The sequence below is a fragment of the Cryptotermes secundus genome, unplaced genomic scaffold (assembly GCF_002891405.2).
Source record: "Cryptotermes secundus unplaced genomic scaffold, Csec_1.0 scaffold870, whole genome shotgun sequence".
In the NCBI taxonomy this organism is placed as follows: domain Eukaryota; kingdom Metazoa; phylum Arthropoda; class Insecta; order Blattodea; family Kalotermitidae; genus Cryptotermes; species Cryptotermes secundus.
This window is the reverse complement of record NW_019743163.1, coordinates 369,459-382,935: the sequence shown is the minus strand read 5'-3', so window position 1 is coordinate 382,935 and position 13,477 is coordinate 369,459. Positions and strand designations below refer to the sequence as shown.

The 13,477-nt window shown below is 45.0% G+C and overlaps 1 protein-coding gene and 1 long non-coding RNA gene across 2 annotated transcripts; both read left to right on the top strand.

Annotated features, from left to right (window-relative positions):
- Window positions 1-398: 398 nt before the first annotated feature.
- Window positions 399-4,085, top strand: LOC111873972. The gene is made up of 2 exons (XM_023869090.2): window positions 399-498; window positions 2,102-4,085. Exons 1-2 carry the CDS (start codon window positions 496-498, stop codon window positions 2,936-2,938), a joined length of 840 nt encoding a protein of 279 aa, XP_023724858.1. The 5' UTR covers window positions 399-495; the 3' UTR covers window positions 2,939-4,085.
- Window positions 4,086-7,926: 3,841 nt separating this feature from the next.
- Window positions 7,927-12,894, top strand: LOC111873973. Its single transcript, XR_002844466.2, has 2 exons — window positions 7,927-8,214; window positions 12,494-12,894. It is a non-coding gene; the product is annotated as an uncharacterized LOC111873973 (long non-coding RNA).
- The last annotated feature ends 583 nt before the right edge of the window (window positions 12,895-13,477 follow it).

The following is a 13,477-nucleotide window of genomic DNA, read 5'->3' as shown; positions in this document are numbered from 1 at the left end:
AGGTCATTGGATTTTTTTTCAGTTGACCTAATCCTTCCAGCCGCACTATGACCCTGGGGTCGACTCAGCCTCTAACAGAAATGAGTACCAGGAATTAATTAAATAATTTTCCTGGGGAGTAAAGCGCGGCCGGCGCGTAAGGCTGACAACCTCACCGCCATCTATGAGCCGATTGTCTAGAAAATGTGGGAGCCTCAACATCTCACAACCCTATGGGCCTTCACGACCTGTTACTTGTGTCTCCCTTCTTCAGACAGGATATCTGATTAACAAATTGCAAGTGGTTAATACTCTTCTCGTGTTTAATAAGATAATAGAGAGCGCAGATAAGAGAGAGTTTGAGTGGAACAATTGAAATTAGGGACAATATATATTGATGTCCGTCACTTAGGGAGCACTTGCTGTCACAGTTAACACCGTTGTCACTGAGCTATAGTTTCTGTTCGAGCGGAGGCAGACGGCTGACTAATTCTGCTGCTGAGGACTACACTAATCATGGTAAGGACAGATACACCTTATCCAATGACAATATTTACTTATTTCGTTGAACATGGCAACTTTGAAACTTTTCTGCCCTCTTAAAGACTGGGATCGTGAGTTCGAATCCCACTCGAAACATGGACGTCTGCCTACGTTTGTTCTGTGTTTGTGTTGTTCTGTGTGTATATAGCGGCCTTGCGACGGGCTCATCCTCCGTCCAGGGAGTCCTACCGACTGCCTACAAGATTCACAGTTCCAGAATTAATTTTAGATGGGAACAGGTCAGAGAGTATAGTCCGACGAGACAGAAGAAGAACACAGCAAGACTGGAAGTAACACACGGAGTGATAAGGAATTCGTATGAACGACTATCCGCATGGATTCGAAGTTATAGTTCAAAATCTCAGACACTCGCTCACTATGTGAGATTTCAAGACCTCACCTCGGAGACTGTGAGGATTACTGTGTCCTGAGGCGTGACGTCATATAGTTTGGTAGAGAGATTTACTGACGTTTCCGATGAACTTCATGTCTCCACTTTGACGGCAGAAGAATAAGCCTTAGTTGCGTAAGGAATGGAGCAAAATGGCTGGAGCTAAAAGCGAACCAATAGTAGCAGACCGCTTAGCTTCAGTCTTTTACCATTCCCTGGAACACTGATCGTTTTCCCCACGCACTTAACTCTTCTACTCTGAAGACAGAGGCAGCAGGTTATACCGAAACGTTGGTAAACGGCCCTAAATCCCAGAAGACAGCCTCATATTCCACAACCGTAAAGCAGGGGTAAAGCTGTCCCTGTGCTTAACTAATTAAACACTACACCATGAAGGCGTATTGGGGAGTGGATGTATAGATCCAAGTTTTCTTGATCTCGCCACTAGATGGAGGTGAGTGGTCAGCTTCACGCCCCGACCGCTTTACTCCCGGGGGAAAGAGCCCCTGGTACCCATTGGATAGGAGGTTGTGTGGACCCCAGACCCGGTCTGAAAGATGTGGAGAAGAGAAAATTCTTGATCCTACCGGGACTCGAACTACGACCTCTCGGTCGTCCTGCCCGTAGCTAGCCGCTATACCGACTGCGCTTTCCCGGCTTCAATTCTACAACCGTAACAACTTTAAAACATATTCAGTTTTCCATTAAGTTTCATGGTGTAAAATGAAGAATTCAATAGTTGCCTAAAGTTGCAAGGTGATTTTAAATTTACCTCTCTGATTTCTGTCTGTGAAACACTGCGCGACTTGATCCCGTTGTTTAAAGTTTTATTCCGTAGCTTCACTCCGGTGTTAAGAGTCCATACTGCCACATGGGATGTCCATCTGCAGTGAGAGCTGGCTGAGCCAGAGCCCTCTACAATTGTCTTGATAAGTTTCCCGCGTGTTCCCAATATGGCCTTCTGGAACCAGAGCCATCTACAATTTTTTGATGAGTTTCTCGCGTGTTCCCAATATGGCCTCCAGGACTGTGACGTCATGCAGCTGTGAACTTTGATACAACGTTGCACACTATACATGTTACTTCCGTCTCTCATTTTCCACACTGCACTTCCTTGCAATGTGATTTCGTCACATCGTAGGTATATAAAAACAGATATTGAAGTAAAACTCATTCTGTGAATTTCAGCTTGGCCTCACAGTTCTTGCTTTCATGCTCCTACTGGTGGGCTTGGCCATGAAGAGTGCAGACGCAGAAGTGCCGGGTTCTTCGTCAACAAGGCTGGAAAACCCGGCTGATATCTTCAGGAACTTCAGCCTGAATCCTGCGCCGGTGTCGATGAGTAATTCGTCAGGACGAACGAAAACTTCTGAGGTGTTTGAGAAACGCGGTACACCACCAGAGAACACATCGGACAAGCAAAACTTTAACTGTAATAACAGTGCAAATCAGGAGTTGAGGAGTACCTCTTCAGTAACTGGAAACAAAACCCAGATTCAGAATTGTGACGACACTTCTACAGAAACACCAGGTAAATACTTTTCGGTTACCGAAAACAAACCTCAGATTACAAGTACTAACGCCACAACAAAAGACGTGTTACAGAAGCATGGATTTGTTGGAGAAGATGGCAAGCCTGATGGATTTCAAACCAGCATTACTGCCCCCTCTCCTGAGGTAGTCAGCATGGGTACTGAGAGAGGAACATCCGCGGGGACAACTGTCAGCGCTACAGACGCTTCTGGGAACAATGCAACTGAGCCATTTTCAGCAGCTGATACTGAAACTACACCCGTGGTGTTTAAGGAAACGTATTCGACACCCGGAACCTCAGCATCTGAGTTTCAGACGATCACAACACCACTGCCATTTTCAGCACCTCCGGATTTGTGGTGGGGGGGATCCAAGAAGAGGGCCCATGGGCAGCACAAGGCGCAGAAAATGGCAACATTGCTCAAAATGGCTTCCAAGGGCAAATCGTTTATTTCAAACAGACGCAATGACAGAAGACGGCGTCTTAAATAACAAGTGATGGTCATAGTATCGCAGTTATGAAACATTTAGTCATGTGACCCAAAGTATTCAAGTTTATGGCACTGCGTTTGAGTAGATTCTTCAGTAACACTGACGCGCTATCACGTGATTAAGAGTGACTGGAGGCGGGTTTTGGAATGATAATCGGATTTAACACAAACTCGTGACTACACTTCTCAAATCACTATCACACAGAGGCTATTGTTCTCAATCACTCTGTTCACTAGCCTTTGCTTGGTAGCGGCTTCCAACAGCGGAAATTCTTCTTCCTTTGGGTTCCCGCATTGATCCCGGCCTCAGCTAAGAGCTTCTGCAACTCTCAGCTGACTGTCTGCCTGCAGGCCCTTTCTCGACTCAATCGTAATGGCAGTTGGTCCTCGTTACAAAGCCTCAGCACGGACTGCACAGAAAACACCGCTCCCAACATCTCTTCTATTGTTGCTTGCGTGTCTCTTGCGACCATCACGTGACGGGTACTGAATCACTGAATAGCAACGGGCGTGTTTGCAGAGCCGTTCCATGACAACGGCTGTCTCTACTGGCTTCACAATTCGTGTTTTCAGCAGACATGCCACAATATTGAATTGTGTGAGTGAGCTCGGATGGAGGGATTTTCTCTTTAGCTGTTCTCACACATGAATTTTGCAGATTATACGAGACACACATCATTCCGTTTTCGTTTAAAATCAGGAAATGAAAGACGTTAGGGGGGTTGTTTCAAAAATGAACTGTAACTGGAAGAGTATTCTGATTCCAGATATTTACCTACTAATCACGTGATTTCAAGTGCGTGTAGATGAAATCCATTTTGCGAAGTACTGTCTTACAGATTGTAATTCAGTGCAGTCCGACAGACGTCCGAGGGTTCAAAGAAACTTACTATCTCCATTGATGAAATTCTACTAGACTGCCCCACGCCATACACGACAGATAGTTTTCTTAATAGTCACAGATGTGAGAACTTCAAACCGAACAAATTTTCATCCCCGGTTCCTCATCCGACATCCATCTTCGTTTTCTATGAACTCGAATTTGCATTCAGAGTCTGAAAGCTGCCATGAGAATTTGTTTCTTTTCCTTGGCACTAGAGCCCCAGTGGGCCTAGGCCTACCTCAATGAACTTCTCCGTTCACTTCGGTTTTTCTAGATCTTACACATTCGGTAGGACTCCTTGGGCGGGTGATCAGCTCGTCGCAAGGCCTCTACCTGTACACAAACACAGAAAAATGAACACACACAAACTAAACATCCATGCCCTGAGTGGGATTCGAACCAACGATCCCGGCTTCCGAGCGAGCGAAGACAGTACACGCCTTAGGCCGCTCGGCTACCGTGACCGGCGCTGCCATGAGAATACCTGTAAATATTTATTTTTTCGTATTTGGGGCCCCTCTGTTCTATTGTCTGTGTGAACCTCTATTATCTTGGCTGAAATAGTAATGATTTTCCTCAGTCCCTCAAGTTAAGCGCTTAAAAGTATGCCCGCTTCCCTCCAAATTATCCCCTTTCATTGTTTAAAATCATCATAATCTGGTTAACGGTAAAGAGGTAAAGCTATCCCTGTAACAGGGCGTGGTGGCCAGTAGGCTTGTGAGACGTCGAGGCTCCCACTTAAGACAATCGGCTGACATATGGCGGTGAAGTTGTCAGCCTTACAAACCAGCCTCCTTTTATCCCCAGGGAAATTCCTGGTACCCAATTCTGTTAGAGGCTGAGTCGACCCAAGGGTCGCAATGTGGCTGGAAGGATAAGGTCAATTGAAAAATCCGATGACCTCATCTGTAATCGAACCTGGGACATGTACCATAGAGCCTCAACCAACTATGCTACTGCGTGATCCCCATTATAATTTTAGACATTATGTAACCCATGTACTTCTACAATCGTTAAATAAACAGAAAACAACTTAGGAAAGATATTTGCTTTTTCGTTACTGAGAACCTGGAAGAACGCCACGGGAAGATACTGAAACTGACGGAGTTTCCTATTCTGAATATCTCCCCATTTCCCGTTCAGTCTTTCACACGTCACCCTTTTAAAAATTGCGTTACATTATTTCTCCTTAGCAGCAACAATCCCAATTTCACAGCCATACAAAACAGCGTATAAAATTAAGATTTAATGTAAGTAACTTAACTAACTCCATGGAGCTGAGCCCATCTTGAGAAGCTATGAGTCGCTCAGCTACTCAAGAATTTCGCTGCCCTTTATGGAACCCGAATTTTCATTACCGTTTTCACAAGAGACCTCCACCGCTCCCTATCCTAAGCCACATGAATCCAGTCCATTTCTCTGAGATCTATTTTAATATTGTCCTCCCACCTACGTCTAGGTTTTCATGGTGGTCTCTTTCCATTGGCTTTCCACCAAAACCCCGCACACATTCCCCTTCTGTCTCACGCGTGCTACATGCCCTTCCTATCCCATCCTACTGAATTGTTCTTTCTGTTTATACCTGTGAAAGCACACAAGTTACGAAGCTCCTTGTTATGCAATGTGGTTTTGTATGTTCACTTTGTTCCGGGATTTGAATTGTTAAACGTGCTGGATGTATGGTCATTTGTTGCTGATGCTGTTTCCCCTACAATTCTTATGCGTCTTCCTTCTTTACTGAAGGTCTCTTTTAGCCATGTCACCTCATCCACAGCGTTTGACAGACCTTACAGAACGCGGAAACATTGCGACTTCCCCTCCTCCTCGCCTGTCCACCGCCTTTTCCGCCTTGGCCTGCGAGATATTTTATGAGCCATAAAAATTATCGACTGTGCTAACCCGCTACAGCCACACAGCACGCATGCCTCCCGCCTACGTTAACAGATAATAATCCTTCCTGCTGCAAGGGGTGCCGATGGGTTTCGTCCCATTCTGTGAGTAGTGGGCCCACAGCTGGTCTCTGTGCGTACCGGAGCTGCAGAGCAATTTCTTATGGGGAGCAGACACATGCACTCCTAACAAAAATTTAGGAGGATACACAGACAGGCAGCAAGGTGATATCATAATCTCATGAGACAACAATTTGGTGGGGATACACAGACATGCGGATAGAGAGACAGGCAGCAAGGTGATCTCATAAGCCTCCTTTTATAGGTAAGGTAAAGTTGTCCCTGTTCTTAACTAATTAAGCACTACGCCATGAAGGCGTATGGGGGAGTGGATGTATAGATCCATGTTTTCTTGACCTCGACATTAGCTGGAGGTGAGTGGTCAGGTTCATGCCCCGGCCGCTTTACCCCCGGGGAAATGGCCCCAGGTATCCATTGGGTAGGAGGCTGAGTGAGCCCCACAGCCGGTCTGGACGACGTGGAGAAAATTCTTGAGCCTACCGGGACTCGAGCTTCGATCTCTCAGTCGTCCAGGCCAGTCTCGGCTACTTTTATTTTCGAAAATAAAGTAAGTAGACTACGAATGATGTCTAGTTGTACGACAGGAGGTATAATCTTTGTATTTAGTACGAGTGTAAATGTTAAATACATATATCGCAAGTAAACACCGACAATGGTGAATGTGTAGACATCCCCACATTAATCCTAATGCGTCACTAGCTCTAATCATGTGGGGGAGCTTACATTTATCCATTATTATAGGGGGGGGCGGTCGCAGTGTCACAAAATTTGGAAATCTCCGCTGTAAGTCATTCCGTCTGTCAGTATCTGAGGCACGCCGTGAAGAATTTCATTCATAAGGATTCACCTTGAACTCTGAACGTAGCAGCAGCGATTGCGTTTCCTTTGTACTGCTGCAACTTTTTTTCTCTCCCGGAGCCATTAGTCACAATTAAATATTCTGCTGACTTCAGCAGAAACTGCGCTACAAAACAATGGAATCAGCGCGCTGTCAGCGACACCTGCTCCTCAGGGGAATCAAGCAGCAAGGCCGGCGCGTTCGGTGCCCATAAGAAGCATGGAAATCCGCAACATGTCTTGCGGCAACCTACACGATCGCATCTCATAACGTGAACACCAGACATTCAAACAGAATATTCGTACGTAGGATACGGAGGCAGATAGACGTTTCGCAAGAACATATGGCCTCCATCCTCAGGAACAAAGAATAACAAAGGAAGAAACCAGCAGAATCAGGAGGTAAGCTGAGTGAAATACTCCTCCGAAACGTCGGATTCTCTCTGAGCTAAACCAGAAGATGCTGCCCTTCATAGTCACAGCCACGACAACCTGGAATACAAAAATGTTCCTTTGTTTCCAAAACTAGCGCTGCTACATGCGAGAGCTGAGAGCGGCAAAACACGGAACTAAGAATTCCCGTATAAACTTTATGTATTAATTTACAACATGTTTCGGCTCTTAATGCTACCATTAGGTAAAATATTTCCTCTACGTTGCCCAGTGATGAGCGGTTCACTCACAATATGGCGCGGAAATAGTACAGTATTCCTAATAATAATAGTTAGTGAAAGATGCAGTCTTCTGGGATGTGGCACCGTGTAGATCTTGTGTGAACCGACGTTTCGGAGGGACGTATCGTCTCCATCTTCAGGGTACAAAAATCAACGAGCGAGGAACCAGCGTGAGCAGGTGACTGCAGCCTGCCGTGAAAACCTCAGATCTTAGAATAATACTCAGAACCACGAAGTTAAATAGGGCAAATTTAAAGTCGGCGGGAAGTTCTGGACAGTCTTCAAGTAAAATTTTTATGGTAATTTCTTTCTTTTCCGCATTATTTGTTTGTTTGTTTGTTTTAGTGTATCATTAAGTTGAAATTTTGACAAAATGAATGTCTACAATTCAATTAGGGCTGGCTGAATATATGGGGGGAGGGGTCCCTCTGAGTCTACGATCCGCAAATCCCCGTCGCGCCGCTGGTTATTATATTTGTTTAACGACGCTGTAATTTGGTTTTCCTCTCGTTCCGTACGAGCCCCGCTCCGCAGAACATGTACACCCCTGTTTCACGTGGATCTGAAACAAACCCGAGACAACAGTAATTGCAAACCTGACATCACTCGCTCCGCGCTACTTTATCAGTGCCTGTGGAGAATTCTCAGAGAGGCAGGAGCTGCCGGCCCCAAGCCGGGTTTAGTTCCTGTGCACGGCCTCGCAGCAAGTGTACGGCCTGCCAATATTTAATTGGGGGGCACAGTGATGAGTAAGCGGACGCCATGTTCTTGTTTCTTCCGTGCCTCTAAGTACAGAAACATCAGATAACGGACAGTCACGAACCTGTTTCTATTTAATCAAACGCAGTAGAGGGTCTGTCTGCAGAGGAGGCTTGCAGTGCGACTTGGAGCCAATCACTAACAGCACTGCACTGTAAGTCTTATTGACTAATTTCATGTGAGATTTTAGTTCATGCTACATTAATTTGTATCGAATTTATACTCATTATTCTAAGCAATGCTGTTCTCTACAGCTCTGAAGTTCAGCTCAGATGCACATGGGCTCATCCCTTTGTGCAGATTTTCTTACAAATATGATTTTAATAACGCCTAAATTCCGCTGTTTAGGGTACGGTAAAACGTAAAGTGAGCGGGTCACGATAACCGAAGTGTGTAAGGCATGTACTGTCTGCTCGCTCGGAAGCTGGGATCGTGGGTTCGAATCCCACACAAGGCATGCATGTTTTGTGTGTGTTTATTCTGTGTTTAGGTAGAGGCCTTGCGACGGGCTGATCACTCGCTCAAGGGGTCCTACCGTCTGTGAAATGATCATCAAACTAAAAATCAAAGTCCAGGGCCCAAGGGGGCTGTAGAGCCCCTACGCTTAATTTAGCACCACGCCATGAAGACGTATGGAGGAGTGGATGTGTAGCTCCACCATTTTTGACCTCTGCGCAAGATGGAGATGAAAGGTCAGCTTCACTCCCTGGCCGCTTTACCCCCGGTACCCATTGATTACGAGTCTGTGTGACATCAGAGCTGGGCTGAACACTGTGGAGAAGGGAAAAATCTCCTGCGGTGAATCGAAACCCAGGCGTCCATCCGGTAGCTCGTCGCTATGACGACTGAGCTGTCTCTGTTGCTGACCTGCAGCATTATACAGTCACAGAATTAGACCGGCCATCTGCTAAGTCTGGGGAGCCTGTATTAGCGACCGGCTACGGGCCAGACCTCCCGGATTCCTTCCCCGGCAGTGTAAAACATTTCTCCAGTGCTCATCATACCTGCTCTTGGCCCCAGATTGCCTTCTATCCCGGGAGGCGGTAAAGCGGTAGGGGCGGGAAGGTGACCACTCAACTCCATCTAGTGCCGAGGTCAAGGAAGGTGGAGCTATACCTCCATACCTCCATACATCTACGTGGCCTAATGCTTAACTAATTAAGCACAGGGAAAATTTTACTTTTTTTTTACGTGTAGATACTAAGTCCACATAGCTTACTTAATGTTATGCCGCAAATTTCGAGAATGGAAATTTGAGACATTGCCCAAATGTTATGAGAATTGCAAAAGAGTTTCACATCGATTAGAGCAAGGATGGCAACACACAGGCTGTGGAACTCTGTCAAGAATGTCTTAGTCAACAGAGGTGCGTAATCGCACAGCAGAAAGCTCGCTTCAGTAGGCCATTGGGGAGAACGAAATTACCAAATACATAGGGATGAGACGCCGCGGATTCTTCCGTGAGAAAAGAGGTTAACCAATAGAAGACCACCACCCTTAATTAGGGCAAAAGGAGCAGGTAGCTTTCCTTTTGGGGGGGTTGCTGCGCCAGCGGTTTTAGAGTATAAAGGTGTGAAAAGAAAGGCTCTTTTTTTTCTCTCTTCTGTTGATCAAAATGTAACATTTCGAAAAGTTTGCCGAAGGCCCTGTTTCGGAATGGGTTCAACAAGATTGTGGTTGGTGGAAACCGTCTGCGTCTCTACTTCAAGTAAGTCAATTTGCTCATGCTAGCCACGTATCATAAAACTTTATTGTTGTTTGTTAAACAATTGAAGTGCAATCTCCAGTGTGCCCTGCGAGCATTAGGATAGAAACTGTGTAACGAGTGGTAGGGGATGAAGGAAGACAGACAGACTCAAGTCATAAACCCTAGGTGGGAGATCATCATGGAAGTGATAACCAGTCAACGTCAGGATACTATGTAGACCCGACAGAACGTCGGCATTCTTATTACTGTAAATATGTGTGTAAATAGACTAGTGGAATTAGGGTAGGATGTAACCCAGAGTTATGATTTACCTCCACGAACAGATCCCTTCCCAGACAAATCCGGAGCTATCCTAGTCCAGACGAAGGCAACCAACGGCAGCCGTATGCAACGAAACAGTTGAAGAGCGAGGGGAATCCTAGTTTAGGGCAACCAAATGACAGTTAGTGGGCAGAGGCGGGTCCGAACCTCCACGCCCGCCACACGCCATTAAAAAAAAGTGGTGGCAGCGTTGGGATTAGCTAACGAAGAGATGGCTGACGAAGTAATTTAGTATTTTCTTTAACCGCCCCTGTCATGAAGGCACTACACTTAAAAATGTAAAAGTTGACATGCAAATTAAACTTTGCTGTAAGGTTCCTTGTAAGCTGTAGTATTAATTGCTATAACGCCTGCCCGTTTTACTTACTGCAAGTTCGACTTATCAACTCACTCACTGAGCAACTAACTAACTAACTCCATGGAGCTGATACCTTCCTGCGAAGCAGGAGCAACTAACTAACGAACGAACTAACTAACTAACTAACTCCATGGAGCTGATACCTTCCTGCGAAGCAGGAGCAACTAACTAATTCATTCCATGGAGCTGATATCTTCCTGCGAAGCAGGAGCAACTAACTAACGAACGAACTAACTAACTCCATGGAGCTGATACCTTCCTGCGAAGCAGGAGCAACTAACTAACGAACGAACTAACTAACTAACTAACTCCATGGAGCTGACACCTTCCTGCGAAGCAGGAGCAACTAACTAATTCATTCCATGGAGCTGATATCTTCCTGCGAAGCAGGAGCAACTAACTAACGAACGAACTAACTAACTCCATGGAGCTGATACCTTCCTGCGAAGCAGGAGCAACTAACTAACGAACGAACTAACTAACTAACTAACTCCATGGAGCTGACACCTTCCTGCGAAGCAGGAGCAACTAACTAATTCATTCCATGGAGCTGATATCTTCCTGCGAAGCAGGAGCAACTAACTAACGAACGAACTAACTAACTCCATGGAGCTGATACCTTCCTGCGAAGCAGGAGCAACTAACTAACGAACGAACTAACTAACTAACTAACTCCATGGAGCTGACACCTTCCTGCGAAGCAGGAGCAACTAACTAATTCATTCCATGGAGCTGATATCTTCCTGCGAAGCAGGAGCAACTAACTAACGAACGAACTAACTAACTCCATGGAGCTGATACCTTCCTGCGAAGCAGGAGCAACTAACTAACGAACGAACTAACTAACTAACTAACTCCATGGAGCTGACACCTTCCTGCGAAGCAGGAGCAACTAACTAATTCATTCCATGGAGCTGATATCTTCCTGCGAAGCAGGAGCAACTAACTAACGAACGAACTAACTAACTCCATGGAGCTGATACCTTCCTGCGAAGCAGGAGCAACTAACTAATTCATTCCATGGAGCTGATATCTTCCTGCGAAGCAACCAGTCACAGAACAACGATTGATTACCGTGTTCACAATGACCCCCATTGATCCCTATCCTGAGCCAGATGAATCCAATTCGTTTTAAATTTTATTTCCTGTACAAGTACGTGCCTCTCACTGAATACTCTGGTAAGCTACCTGTGGCCCACTGCTGCTTCCCACTTCACGACAGGTAATTAATCATCGGGATTCGGGAGCGAAATACCGGAATAGCCGAAACCATAAGCTACTCCTTCATTTTCATAACATTTTATTTACGTGTTTTTAAATAATAATGAGCGACAGTAACAATAAACAGTGAATAATTGTTCTGTGATAGAGTTGTACTAAATGTTTCAGAGTTTTTTCTGTAAAAAACAATATAATAATAAATTCATAATTTATCCTTATTACGAACCAATATATTGTGAGAAGATTATATAATTCAGTAACATGTAAAAATGGTCTCTACCTAAAATAGACATTTGATAATATGAAACATTGAAAGAAGAACACATTAACACAAAATAGATGGCACATAAAAATCAATTTTAAATTTGAAAAATAATACAACAAATATTTAATATTTAAAATAAATTATTCTTAAAATTAAATTTGAAAAAACATAAAACATTAATTGCCCTACCCGACAGTTTTGTTCTTTGTTTCGTGACGAATATTGCAGACGTAGACTAAGTTTTCTTTCATTTTGCGTTGACGTGGGTCGAATTGTTAAGAGTGCATCCAAAAGCATCTTCAAGTTGGGGGCTAGGGTACATTTTGCTTCATAAAAAAGCTCATTTCCGTTTTCTAACGATGAAAATATTTTGCCTGCTTGCCCAGATTTCCCGCTTTCCCGATCTCTTGACTGGGTTTTCTCTGGGATTCGGAAAACAACATACAAATTTCCCGGGAAATGCCGGGAAGAAATTCCCACATGGAAACAGTATGACTCACGATCCTCGGGCATGTGGATATCCCTTTATGATATAAGAACGTTAATCTGCTCCTTTCCAGAGTTCCGCATCATGAGAAGTGTGCCGACAGTCCTCATCATTGCATGCGCGGGACTGTGCCTTGCATTGCCTGTGCCTAATGACGTCAGCAAAGCAGATGAATACGATTACACGTACCCAGAAGATGACGAGTCATTCGTTTACCAGCAGATGATCTCACCTGATTGGCACACGCTTCCGAAGGAACTCTTCGGGGCTCAGTACGTCTGGGACACTAAAGGTTTCCCCAAAAGAGTGGAGAACATCCAAGAAAAACCCCACAGTTCATCCACCATCCCGCAAAAGCAGAACATACATAGACATAAAGTTCAGACGGCAGGAGGCAGTGCTGAGGACACTGTCGTGTAAAACGAACGTGTATTACAGAATGAGTTAATAAAAATGTGAAGAAACATTTTATTAGGGAACTGTTTCCATTGAAAAGATCCTAAGATGAATGCACCATGATCCTATGAAAAGTCTGTAACGATCTACAAGGCTGTACGGCGTCACATCCAACACTACAGTAATCTCCTTTGTCACCGCTGTTAAAATCTCCAATTCCATACGTGTACGAAGTCACCGCACCGTTTGCGCATGCGTATTGCGCAGCATATTGATTTTCCGTACAATATTCTGCAAGAAAGGACAAACTTGGCAGAAGAACTGAATACTAAAATTAAAAACTTCTATTCTGAAATGCACGTGGTAGCGTAGTTGTTGGAGGCACTACGCTACAAGCAGGATGGTCACGGGTTCGATTCCCGATGAGGTCATTGGGTAATTTTATTGGCCTAATCCTTGTAGCCGCTGGTCACTGTAGCCGAGCGGTCTAAGGCGTGTACTGTCTTCGCTCGCTTGGAAACCGGGATCGTGGGTTCGAATCCCACTCAGGACATGGATGTTTAGTTTGTGTGTGTTTTTCTGTGTTTGTGTACAGGTAGGGGCCTTGCGACGAGCTGATCACCCGATCATGGAAGTAGGCCTAGGCCCACTGGGGCTGTAG